Source organism: Plecotus auritus, assembly GCF_963455305.1.
Source record: "Plecotus auritus genome assembly, chromosome: 5".
Lineage (NCBI taxonomy): Eukaryota > Metazoa > Chordata > Mammalia > Chiroptera > Vespertilionidae > Plecotus > Plecotus auritus.
In genome coordinates this window covers 181,631,870-181,645,403 of record NC_137776.1, presented here as the reverse complement: position 1 = coordinate 181,645,403, position 13,534 = coordinate 181,631,870, and the positions used below count along the sequence as shown (strand labels likewise).

The window sequence follows — 13,534 nt, the reverse complement described above, 5'->3', positions numbered from 1 at the left end:
TAAAAAGTGGCCCCCATCAGCTTTCGGCGCCCACCTCCCGGAAGCAGGAAAGGGCGGTGCCCCTCACAAAGATGGCGTCGCCGGCGTCGCGGAGAGGCCCGCCCCAGGCAAAGATGGCGGCGGCGAGGGGGAGGAACCGGAAGCGCGGTCCGGCGGGTCCGCGGAAGGCTCGAGGACGCGCTGGGCGGCGGGGGTCCGGGCATGAAGCTGGGCCGGGCTGCCCTGGGCCTGCTGCTGCTGGCGCCGTTGGTGCGCGCGGTGGAGCCCATCAGCCTGGGGCTGGCCCTGGCCGGCGTCCTCACCAGCTACATCTCCTACCCGCGCCTCTACTGCCTCTTCGCCGAGTGCTGCAACCAGAAGCGGAGCCTCAGCCGGGAAGGTGGGACGGGCGGCGGTCCGAGGCGGGGGTCGGGGCCTGGCGGAGGGCGAGGCGCCCCGGCGAACTGAGGCCGGCGGGGCCGGGACCCGGAACCCGGAGCCCGAGCGGCCGGAGGTGCGGGTGGGGCCTGGCGCTGGGCCACCCGCCAGAGGCGGCCCGGACTTTGGTCGGGCACGGGAGGCGAGCTGCAGGTTGGGGTGCTTCACGCAGAAACGGGGGCGGGGGCCGTGTGGACGGTTGTAAACTTACTCCAAAGAGATGTGCGCCTTCGCGGCCGGAGACAGGAAGGATGGCGGGGGCTCTTCCGGCGCGGGCCCCGGTGGCCAAACCGCGGCCCTTGGCCTGCGCGTCGTGGGGCGGGAGGAGCAGGTCTGGGGTCGGGTGCACGCCGCCGGCGGGGGGGGCGCGGAGCCGCGGAGCTTTTAGGGGAGCAGCCCGGCTCGGGCCCGGCTGTGGATGGGCCGCGGCAGCAGAGGGAGGGCCCCGGGCCCACCCGCCAGCCCTGGCTCAGGTGCTTCCACGCCTCCGCGCTGCCCGAGGGCCGTGCTGGCTTGCCCGGGAGCCTGCGACTGGAAACGGCTGAGTTCTGCCCGCCCCGCACCCTCCCTGACGGGCTCTGCTCTTCCCAGTGCTGCAGAAGGATCTGGACCGCAAGCTCTTCGGGCAGCATCTCGCCAAGAAAGTCATCTTAAACGCCTTGACCGGCTTCATAAGCAACCCGAAGCCCAAGAAACCTCTCACCCTCTCCCTGCACGGGTGGACCGGCACCGGCAAGAACTTTGCCAGCAAGATCATCGCGGAGAACATTTACGAGGGCGGTCTCAACAGCCACTATGTGCACCTGTTTGTGGCCACACTGCACTTCCCGCACGCCTCCAACCTCACCCTGTACAAGGCAAGCGCGGGCGCTGGGAATCCTTCCTGGGGGGCGCTGCGCTTGGGGTTTCTCGGGTGTGGGATGGGATTTGGGAATTGCTTGTTAAAACGAGTGAGCCCTGAAAATGGCCACGTGTGGCAGCCACAGAGGGTTTCAGATGCACCGAGCAGCTGCACTGCAAACCTTGTGGTTTCCGAAGTCAGCCCCAGTGCGATGCTGGATTTAGTAAGTGGGGTCAGGGGGTTTAGAAACGGACACGGCCAAATCCGACTTAAAGATCATCATCAGATCTAACTCATTTTGTAGAAGAGGAAACCTTTCTAGAGAGGCCTAAGTTTGCCTAACTGCCGTGTGGCAAACTGCTTTTATTTTCTGTCACTGGTTACCGGCCTGGGCTTTGGCGGCAGACACACCTGGATTTGGGTCCTGACTCTCCCACTACCAGCTGTGTGACCTTGGGAAGGTTGCCTGACCTCTCGGAGACTCAGCTCTTCATCTATAAAATGGGGGCGATGAGAATTCAATGAGCTCTTGCCTGTCACGTATGTGTCCTGGTAGCTGGCACATGAGCGTGTTCAAATAAGCCTTAACGATCACCTTTCGTAATCTGTGTAAGGAACCTGCCAGGTGGCAAGACACAGCCATTTAGCCCTCACCCTTGAAAAGCACATTTTCCCCTTCTGCTTGGGTGACCCGCTGTCCAGGGTTCCTGGGATGTGGGATTTTCAATGCCAAACCTGGGCAAGTTTGAGGCAAGTTGGTCCTCCTTGTTAGTTCCAGAGAAATTGCGACAAGTTGGTCCTCCTAGTTAGCATTCAGGCTCCATTACTTGATAGCCGTGTGATTGGGGGCAAGCTGCTTCACCTCTCTGTGCCTTCATTTCCTCCAGCTGTGAAATAGGGCATGCAGTAGTGCTCTGCTGTGCACACATTCGATGGTTTGGGGAGATCACAATAAAACGTGATGGGAACAGTGCGCAGAGAGTGGCTGACGGGTAGTGAGGGCTCAGTACATGTTCTCTGTTATTGCCCAAAGTCGCGGAGGCAGAGGGGGAGAACTAGCAGATCTGAGCGAGTCCTTGTTTCAACAGTGACTTGTTTTGGGGCCACGCGCTCCCCTGAGGTTCCTCTGTGAATAGAGACTAGTCCTCCTGTAGAGCAGAATTACTACGTAGGTTAGATATGTACAACGGAACATTGTAACCCGCGTCCCCTGGTCGAGGTAGCCAAGCAAACACCAAAATCATAAGAAGGCAAGACCTCCAGAAAACAGCGAATTTCTCCTCTTCACCTCGTGGGGGGAATTTAGAAAAGCACCGTAGCTCAAATTTCTGATTAAAAAGGTCTTTTCTCCTTAACTTAATTGCTTAGTTTTTTTTTAAATATTGATTTTTTACTGAGAGGAAGGCAGAGGGATAGAGAGTTAGAAATATCGATCAGCTGCCTCCTGTACACCCCATACTGGGGATGTGCCTGCAATCAAGGTACATGCCCTTGACCGGAATCGAGCCTGGGACCCTTCAGACTGCAGGCTGACGCTCTATCCACTGAGCCAAACCAGCTAGGGCAGTGGTTGGCAAACTGCGGCTCGCGAGCCACATGTGGCTCTTTGGCACCTTGAATGTGGCTCTTCCACAAAATACCACGTGCGGGCGCACATGTACAGTGCGATTGAAACTTCGTGGCCCATGCGCAGAAGTCGGTTTTCGGCTCTCAAAAGAAATTTCAGTCGTTGTACTGTTGATACTTGGCTCTGTTGACTAATGAGTTTGCTGACCACTGAGCTAGGGCAATTGCTTAGTTTTCTAAGAAGTACCTGAATATGTTCTTGGGGAATGTTTCTGTTTAAGCACAGCCCCCGGACATTGTTCCAGAAACTCAGGGGTGTTAGCTGGCCACACTCATGCTAAGGCGCGTGCTGTCGAGTCCAGGTGCCTCACTTAAAGGAGCCTGCACGCCTTACTTTCCCCATCAGGAAGGCTCGGAGCGCCTTCCCAAGGCTGTGCTAAGGACTGAATGGCAGAATGGTCTCTCGTTCTCTCCCTTCTTTCTAGAAGGCTGGTGTGCACAGGAAGTGTGCTAACATGGCCAGCAATTCAGTGCCTCAGCGTTGGGGTGACATCTCAGCACAGGAATTATAATCCAAGTGTGGGGCTTTGGAATCAGGCAGGGTGGGGTTCAGGTCCCAGTCATTTTATAATCTTGGGCAAGTTGATTAAGCTCTGCCTCTGTTTCCTCATCTGTAAAATGGGGATGATAACACCCACTCGGTGGGGCTGTGGAGAGGAACAAAGGAGCTGGTGTGTGTAAAGTTCTCAGCACGGAGCCGAGGCTGCAGCAAATGCAGCCTTTCGGAAGCAGCTGGGGTGCTAACGGTGCCCGGGCTGGGTGTTGGAGCTGCACTTGCTGAGAACTTGGTGTTGCTTCCCCCTGCGATTCAGGATCAGTTACAGCTGTGGATCCGCGGCAACGTGAGTGCGTGCCCGAGGTCCATCTTCATATTTGATGAAATGGATAAGATGCACGCCGGCCTCATAGATGCCATCAAGCCTTTCCTGGACTATTATGACCACGTGGATGGGGTCTCCTATCAGAAAGCCATCTTCATCTTTCTCAGGTACGTTCCGGGCTGGGACACGATGGAAGAGCTCGGAGCCCGAGCCTGCGGGCTTCGGGGAAAGCCCCGCTCTCATTCCCTGCCCTCGCTTTGCAGCAACGCCGGAGCGGAAAGGATCACGGACGTGGCTTTAGACTTCTGGAGAAGTGGGAGGCAGAGGGAGGAAATCAAGCTCGGAGACATGGAGCACGCCCTGTCGGTGTCGGCCTTCAATAACAAGAACAGTGAGTTCATGAGCCCGCGCCCGAAGTTTACATCCCGCATCCCCTCCCCTGTGCTGGTCAGGAACGCAGCTCAGAGCCTCTGCAGGCCTTTGAGCGGGATCTGTTGGAAAGGGGAAATGGTTCGTGGAGGAGCTCTTGAAATGAGTTCCTGTTTTCCTCGGTGCAATTGTTTCCTTTGTCGCAGAAGAGCAGATGGTTGAGCAAGGACGGCTGCTGTGGGCGCCTCGGAAGGAGGAGCTCAGGTTCTGTGCCTGAGGCTCACAGCCAGGGCGGGGCCCTTGTTCTGTCCTGGGCACTGTGCGGAACCCTCTACCTGCATCTTTCCTGTAATCCTCACGGTCACCTCAGGGGGGAGCAGCTATTCACTGCCGTCCCCATTTTACAGATGAGGAAACTGAGGCGCAGAATGCCGTAGCAGCTTGCCCACATCCACACAGCCTGTTACGTGACCCTGGTTCCAGAGCCTGAGCTTTAACTGCCCAGCTCATTGCTCTTCCATGAATCTCACAGCGTAGACCAGGCGTCCTCAAACTACGGCCCGTGGGCCACATGCGGCCTGCCAAGGACATTGATCCGGCCCGCCGGTGCCGCTGCCTGTCCTGCTTAGCAGCCGACTCGTCCCGGGCCCGCAGTGCGCATAGGAATTTGTTCATAGTTTATTTTTTTAAACTATAGTCCGGCCCTCCAACGGTCTGAGGGACAGTGAACTGGCCCCCTGTTTAAAAAGTTGGAGGACCCCTGGCGTAGACCTTGAGCCCTTGGAGGTGGAAAGCCACCGCGATGGAGACTGGCCTGGTGGTAGAACCTGTGAGCCGTGCAGTTGGCAGTGACCGTTCAGGTCTCCGCTCTGCTTGGGTTTGTTCTCGCGATGACAGAGCACAAGGTTCCCTTCGAAACAGACTTCCAAGAAATTCACACTCTGTCGAGTCTGGGATATTTTATGTCCGTTTGTGCAACTGGAATGTCACTGATGAGAGACAGAGTGTCCTGTAACATGTTCACTAGTTTCTTGGCGTGCCAAAAGGTGGACACGTGCAATGGAAGCTTCGCCTAAATTCTGCAGCAGGTGAGGCCAGGTGCCTAGAACCCACGTTCTAGGAGGTTACGAAGGGGATGCCAGGGCACGAGCTGAGCTTTGGAATCGGGCAGACCTGGCCAGCTGCTTGCTGATGGCCTTGGGCAGATGGCTGAACTCTCCCTCACTCATTTGACAAATACTTATTGTGCAACGACCAGGAGGCAGGCACTGGTGTGAGAACGGCCCCCGGCAGTGAGCAGAAACACCGACGTCCCTAACGATAATGAATGATAAGGAAATGTGTCGGATGATGGGCGATATCTGTATCTAATAGAGGTAGAAATGTATCTCCCTCGACCCTCCCCCCAAGAGGCAGAAAGCAATTAAGAAAAGGTTTGGGATGCTGGGACGAGGATGGGCTGTGGTTTTAAATAGAGAGGTCAGAGAAGGCTCTCTGAGTCTGGCACTGAGCTGGCCCGAGGAGTGAGGGGCGGGCCATGTGGACACCGGAGGGGACAGCATGTACAGGAGCCCCGAGGTGGGAGTGCGCCTGGGTCACTGGAGCTGGCCCAGGATGAGCAGAGAACAGTTAGGGTAGAGGGGAGACGGCCGGGGATGCAGAGCTCAGACGGCCTGGGGGCCACGGTGAGGCCTTGGGTTTGACTCCATGTAGAGAGGGAGCCCCTGCAGGCTTTCTAGCAGACAGTGACATGGTCTGACTTGGTCTTAACGGGACTGCGCTGGCTGCTGGGTGGAGAACAGCCTGCAGGTGGCAGGGGTAGGGGGACCACCCAGAAGCCGCTGCAGCCCAGGGGAGAGATGCTGGGGGCCTGGAGCAGCGGGGTGGCAGCGCGGATGGGGACATTGTCGGATTAGGGTGCATTTTGAAGGTAGAAACAGTAAGATTTCCTAAAGGGTTGTGTGTAGGAATGAGAGACAAATCTAGGGTCTGCTTTAGCACTCCGAGGGGTGGCACTGCCACGTAGGGGCACAGACTGCGGAGCCGCAGGTTTGTGGGGAAGGTGGGAGGTGAAGACGGACGTGCTCAGGGAGTGGTGACCGTGGGTGGCGTCCGGGCAGAGATGAGGAGCTGACGGCTGGTTGTTCTGGGCAATTTCCGGGGGCGTCAGACCGAGGATACAAATGGGGGAGGCGGATGGTTTCTGAAGCCACGAGACAGGTGCCCCAGCACACTCCTCCTGGTCTTGGTGTGGTGGTTCCTTGTTCAGGCTCTGCCTGGAGCGCACCTCCTCTGCCAGGCCTTGCCTGACCGCGTGGCTGACGACCCTGCTGCGTTGCGCCCCCTCATCCACAGCCGCCCGCACTCCGAACCGCCTGTGTCCTGGCTGGCTGGGGGCTTGCGCTTGTGACCCGAGTGAGTGAGGGCAGCGTCCTCGTCTGCCTGGCCCTGGGCTTTACTCCCAGCCCCGGGCGTGCCTGGCACAAGGGAGGCCTGCAGGAGGAGCGGTCCCATTGCTGCCCGGGGTCAGTTTCACTTTTCCCACGGCCTCAGACTCCCCTCGGTCCTGGCGCAGAGCTCCTAAAACCCCGGAATTTCCTACGTCATAAGACCATGAGGTACATTCATAATAAATGCTTTCAGCCCAACCTGAGCTTGTGCTAGGTAATGAGCTGATTTTGGGGAAGCACCTCAGGACCAGGGCTGGTTTCCCGGGCAACCAACCCTGTGATGAGAGGAGGGGAGAGGAGGTTGACTCGGTGGTGCCTGTGTCATGAAGCCCACATAAAAACGACACAGGACGGGGTTCCAGGAGCTTCCGGGTCGGGGCGCACTCGGAGAGGGCCTGGCAGCTGTGTCCTGTCCCCAGGCCTCGCCCTCCGAGTCTTCTCATTACATTTGACGTTCAGTGTTACTCTGCATCAGTGTCGGGTGTACGGCTTCGTGGTTAGATGGTCATGTGCTTTGCAGAGTGCTCCCCTGGCACTCGGGGGCGAGAGGCCGTGCGGGTCTCCCAGTATGGCTGACTGGGTGAGCCTCACGTGGCTCTTCCCGAGCTCCGTCGTCTTGTAACGGACTGGCAAGCTGGTGGGGTGCCTCTCCAGGCCTGTGCGCTGCTAGCAAATCAGTTGAACCCGAGGAGGGGGTCACGGGAGCCTCCCTAGCTGGTCGGTCAGAGCGCAGGTGACACCTGAACTCGCAGTTGGCAGAAGTGGGGGTGCCGAGCCCTCACCCGTGGGCTGATGCTGTCTCCGGGTGGACAGTGTCAGAATGGACTTGAACTGTAGGACCCCAGCTGGTGTGGGCGGATCGCCTCACGTGGGAGTTGGGGTCAGGCTCGGAGAGGGTGAAGGCCCGGGAGGAAAGCAGAGCAAAGGGAGACGCTGGAGATGCTGGTGGGGTCCAGTGGGTGATGCATCGTCCTGGATGGAGCTGCCCAGGGTGGGGTGACTGGGTGGGTGCAGAGCCTCCTGCAGCCTGGGGGCTTCACACATTCTTACTCGAGGGGCCTGGTTTTTGGTTCCCCAGATGCTCTGTCCGGACATGCTGGCAGCGGCAGTGGGTTTCTACCCTGTTGCTCATCCAGCTGCTGAAACTCCAGTGAGTGGAGTTTTCAGAATAAATGGGTGTCCGGTCGCTCGCCAGGACTCCTGGCCTTTCCTCGAATCTGAATCGCTCCCTTCCCCCTCTGCCTCTGCCGGGCCACAGGCACCCAGGGTGGTGGGCCTCCGACCCACCTCAGATCTTGTCACACCTTGAGGTCTCCTGGAGCCCAGTGTCGCAAAAGTGTCCCTCCCCCTCCCCCTGTGGCTTTCACAGAAGCATCCCAGCTGGCAGGTCATACCTCCTGCCTCACTAGATTGGTGCTCCGAGGGCAGGTGCGAGTCCACCTGCAGCCTGGCACCATCAGCAGCAGAAGAGACGTGCTGGGTGGGGGGTGGGCGGAGGGCGGAGGGCAGAGGATGAACCCCACCCTTTCTCTCCCCAGGTGGCTTCTGGCACAGCAGTTTAATTGACCGAAATCTCATTGACTACTTCGTCCCCTTCCTCCCCCTGGAGTATAAACACCTGAAAATGTGCATCCGCGTGGAAATGCAGGTCCGAGGCTATGACGTGGATGAGGACATTGTAACCAGAGTGGCCGACGAGATGACCTTTTTCCCCAAGGAGGAGAGGGTTTTCTCTGACAAAGGCTGCAAAACTGTGTTCACCAAGTTGGATTATTACTACGATGACTGACAGCCCAGGAGTCGTTGCCACGCTGGAGAACTCCGTGCTCGGACCTTCCACACACCTCCCAGCCCGCCGGGCAGGAGTCCAGTGCGTTTCTCCTGTTGGACGCGACGGCCTTTCCTGGCGCCGTGTGCACCCAGCGGACCTGCAGGCCGTGTCCTCACTGCTGGCGGCCTCGCAGCAGCCGGAGCCTTAAGGAGGAAGTGGCCGCTCCCAGTGCACTCGGATCAGGCTCATGATTTTTTAAAAATCATGTTTTAATGTCAGATGTTTCTGTTTCAAGGAAGGACGAAAAAGTTTTACTGAAAATGGGGTAATTTTATTTAAAATGGTTTTTAACATTCTGAGAAGCTTTTCAGACTCTCGGTGTTGGCTTTGAGTGGTTTTTCAAGTTCCCGTCACACTGTGATGTGATGTCTCGACTGCAGAAAGCCCCAGTCCTGCGCCGGGTGGGGACTGAGGCTGAGCGGTGGCCAGCTCTGTCACGGGCACCCGTGGCTAAGGGCAGTGCAGTCTTTAGGTAAAAGGACACGGATGGAAGAGGGCACAGGCATGTCACAGAGAAGCCTGGTCCCTCCGGGGGCTTCCATCTCAGTAGCACTGTGAACGCCTGTTAGAGAATTTCCCAGAGCCCGCGGCGTGGCTCTGGTTGAGCTTCGACCCAGGAACTGAGAGGTCACTGGTTCGACTCCTATCAGGGCACGTGCTCAGGTTGCAGGCTCAATTCCCAGTGGGGGGCGTACAGGAGGCAGCCGTTCGATGATGTTTCTCTCTCTCTCTCCCTCTCCCTTCCTCTCTCTAAAAACCAATAAAAACATTTAAAACAGAAAGTTTCCCAGAAAGGAAAGTACTTCCAGCTCGTCACTTGCCAGCCAGTGAGCTGCTGAGGAAGGTCTCTGCCTCCCATTCCCCAGGGAACCGCCGCTCTCCGGCAGCTCTGCCATGTTTTTTAAAGCCTTCCTCGTTACTACTCCTTTCTGTGTTTGATTAGAACTCCCAGGATCTCACAGGAAAGCTTAGCTGCCCCCATCCTTGAGGATGCTGAGAACAGTGCTTTTATTTTTAATATAATTTTTAAAAGTTTTTGATTATTTTTAGAGGACGGGAGAGAGAGAGAGAAACACTGATAGGCTGCTTCCTGCACACCCCCGACTGGGGATGGAGCCCGCAACCTGGGCATGTGTCCTTGCCCCCAATCAATCATGTGACCGCTTGGAAAACGGTGTTTCTATTAATGCTAGGAGCTATCATACTATCTAATAAAGAGGGAATATGCTAATTGACCATCACACCCTCACAAAGATGGTGGCACCAACAGCCAATAAGGAGGGAATATGCTAATTGTCACACCCTCAAAGACAGTGGCGCCCACAGCCACAAGATGGCAGCACCCAGTCCCATCAGCCCTACCGGGGCACCTGCCTCCCAAGTTCCCCGGTCCCCTCAGCCCCCCAGCTGCTCAGGGCTGGCCCAAGGTGCAGGCAAGCCTCGGATGGCAGCTGCCCCACCACCCAGGGCCGGCCCAAAGCACAGGCAAGCCTCAGATGGCGGCTGCCCAGCTGCCCAGGGCAGGCCCAAGGCACAGGCAAGCCTTGGATGGAGGCTTCCCAGCCGCCCAGGGCTGCCCGAGGCTCAGGTACCAGGGCTTGTGCTGCCAGCAGTGGCAGCAGCAGAGGTGTGATGGGGGCGTCACCTTCCCCTGATCGCTGGGTTGCCTCCCGCCCCTGAGGGCTCCCGGACAGTGAGAGGGGGCAGGCCGGGCTGAGGTACTCTCCCACCTCCAGTGCATAAATTTTCATGCACCGGACCTCCTGTTTCACAATAAAACACTCATTTCTGGACAGATTTTGTGTTTTTTTTTTTTAATTTATTTTTTACAGAGAGGAAGGGAGAGGGATAGAGAGCTAGAAACATCCATGAGAGAGAAACATCCATCAGCTGCCTCCTGCACACCCCCTACTGGGGATGTGCCTGCAACTGAGGTACATGCCCTTGACCAGAATTGAACCTGGAACCCTTCAGTCTGCAGGCTGATGCTCTATCCACTGAGCCAAACCGGTTAGGGCTTCTGGACAGTTTTAAAGGAGAAACCCCCTCCCCTGTAGGCCTCGTGTGCTTAAGCTATGAATGAAGACCTAGCGGGAGCAATCCAGGCGGGAATCACATGAACTCTGACAGAGACCCAGGACCCTGGGACAACCCGGCCACTCGCCCAGCTGCATGGGGCGTTGCAGACCGTGGTGGGGCTCATGGAGCTCCTGACACGGGCCGCGGAGGCCAAGTCCAGGCGCCAGGTGGGAGTATGGAGTACTCCTGACTAACAGACCTTGTTACACAATCCACACATGCGCCTACGAACAGGAGGGGCTCCTGGGGGTGAGGCCTGAGCAGTGTTCACAGGGACAGGTTTCAGCGGGCACAGACGGGTTGGCAGCCTGGCTGTGGGCTTGGCCACCCTGGCCCCCTGAGGACGGCTCTACATGTTGGCAAGTTCTTGACGATGAGCCGAGTCTGGCCTGTTGCCATGTCGCCAGGAGTCACAGATTGGGGCTAATCATTCATTTGAAGATGGCAGCACGTGGGGGTCCCCAATTACAGAACACAGAGGTCTCCTGACTCAGTTTGGAGTTGTCTTTGTAGATGAGGCAGTCTGGGTGGGAGCCCGACCAGGAATGTCTCCTGGGACTTGAGCACCTCCAACTGAGAGGTGAGGAGTGTAGGGCGATGGTGGGAAGAGGGTTAAGTCAGCTGGCCCGCCTCGGTCCTGGGGAAAGGGCTGGTGGTAACCATTCACTGACAGGTAAGTGATTAAGCTGCGCTCTGGGTTACAGCTAGGATTTCACTTCCAGTTCTGAGCGGAAGACCTGGCAGTTAGGTTTCCTGGCGTGACGTGGGCCTTGCTCAGGTTCAGAATGTCAGCTGAGCCTTGGCCAGTTTGGCTCAGTGGATAGCGCATTGGCCTGTGGACTGAAGGGTCCCAGGTTCGATTCCAGTCAAGGGCATGTACCTTGGTTGCAAGCTAAGAGGCAACCAATTGATGTGTGTCTCTCACATCGATGTTTCTGTCTCTGTCTCTAAAAATAAAAAACGTCAGCCAAGTTGCATTTCCCCATGTCTCAAGTCCCTCCATTCGTCTTAGAATACACTGGAAATCCAACTCCCTGATACTCTGATACTATCTCCATCCATGAAAATATGGAGAATAGCTCCTCATCCAATTTAACATATTTGGGGATAACAGCCTATAAGGTAAATACTGGTTCTGTGTGATGCCGACTGCCAACCAGCATGGCCGGGTACACGCAGCCCAACACTGGGGTTGTTGAGCCTTTATTCCAAGCTCAAACTTTTCAGTTACCAAGTACGTAAACTAGGGGGGACATTTGCAAATGACATCTCACAAGATAAACGTCTGGCTTTATTATTTTATATTCACTGGGTCATCTCAAGCTCCTGGGTACATTTTGTGGGGGGAAGGGAGGCTGGGCCATGGTCAGCTGTGGCCTTTTCAAGTTACAAACCAGTAGCTGGTCCCATCTGACACCACAGTTATTTGTGAGTCCCTAGGCTGCACTTCACACCCACACGATTACTCTCATAACGGGCAGTTCTGAAGTGGCCAACACGTGTTGAGTTGACTGCATCATTGTAAACCAGAGGTGGGGAACGTTCGGCCCGAGGGCCATATAGGACCCATGAAATCATTTGGTCTGGCCCTGCCAAAGCATCAGGGATAAGTTAATTAAATGTTTGACCAAATATAGCAGGCTAATTTTTAAGTTGATATTTTGTATGGCCCATGAATGATGTTACAGATATCCAAATGATCCTTGGCAGAACAAGGTCCCTCCAATTTGAGCATGCGTTACCTCACTGGCATTTTTAAAGGACAAAGTGACCCTCCATAAGGCCTTCCATGTCATAAAAATATTCATTCTACCGCATCTGCATGAAAAGGCTGCACGCCCTCATTCCATCTGTAGTTCCACCATCACTACGCGCTAAACGCTTCACACAGGCTGCGATCGTCTGATTTGCCAGGGACCAGGGCACCAGCCTGGCACTGCCACCGAGGGCGTCACTATCAGATGAACTTCAGGCTGCCCAGTAATTACTCTTTATTGCAATTGTGACAATCTGGTACCATGCATTTGACAAGAAATCAGACCCTTCATTTTCAGAGTTTCTGATCACAGACAATTATTCCATTAGTGTCCTTCTCGTGTTTAAAATGAGCAACGCCCTACACTGGTATTCTGTAACATTCAGAAATAAAGACATTATAAAAATACACTCATCCTTGCCTGGCTGGTTTGGCTCAGTGGACAGAGCGTTGACCTGCGGACTGAAGGGTCCCAGGTTCGACTCCGGCCAGGGGCACGTGCCCGGGTTGCAGGCTCGTTCCCCAGTGGGGGATGGCATGGAGACAGCTGATCAGTGACTCTCATCATTGATGTTTCTATCTCTCCCTCTCCCTCTCTAAAATCAACAAAAATATATTAAAATATATATATATATTTATACATATATATATATATACTCATCCTTGAAAACTAGTGTTTCTAGTGTGCGACACTTCCACTTTGGCAATGCAGAGTCTGCAAGGTGACCCTCGGTGCCATCCACAGATGACCGGGTTCTAGGATTTCAAATGGTTCTGTGGAATACAAGCGAGAGACTGATCCAAGTGTAAACTGTATCAAACATGTCCCCATGGGACCAAGGACTTGAAACTGAAACCAACGCTCTGGTGGGGGGAGCTGGTAGTCACTGCCGTCCAGGAGAAGTGCCACAGGGAGAGGCGAGCGGGTTCCACGAGCAGCAGAGCAACGGCCAGACGGCGATGACCTGTCTGTTGTGGCTGCCGCACAGCGAGGACCCGACGTGTCCTCCCACCAGACGCTGCCTGCGCCTGAAGGCGCCACCAATCTCCACTGAAAACACTTCAAGTCGGGATCTCTCTGTGGAGAGAGAACCGGTCGGAAGCCTGATCCCGGCAGGTGACAGCCAGTGCTCGCAGCCTGCAGCAGGCCCTGGGCTTCAGGAGGGACGGCAGTTTGAGGTCCACAGTGATGGGTCTCACACCGACAGCTGTTCACAAGGCACTTCTGCAAAGTCAGTAGAAGGAGTGGGGGAGAGCGGATTTTAAAAGTTCATCTTCAGCTGCAACAACAGTTGCATTGCTACCATGTTGCAAAATGACAAGTGCACTTGGCAGATTAGCGGC

At 55.9% G+C, this 13,534-nt stretch overlaps 1 protein-coding gene across 1 annotated transcript; it reads left to right on the top strand.

The window, feature by feature from the left end:
• The first annotated feature begins 135 nt into the window (after positions 1–135).
• TOR1A (torsin family 1 member A) lies at positions 136–8,651 on the top strand. The gene is made up of 5 exons (XM_080670001.1): positions 136–379; positions 1,009–1,274; positions 3,697–3,872; positions 3,969–4,096; positions 8,063–8,651. Exons 1-5 carry the CDS (start codon positions 202–204, stop codon positions 8,311–8,313), a joined length of 999 nt encoding a protein of 332 aa, XP_080526127.1. The 5' UTR covers positions 136–201; the 3' UTR covers positions 8,314–8,651.
• The last annotated feature ends 4,883 nt before the right edge of the window (positions 8,652–13,534 follow it).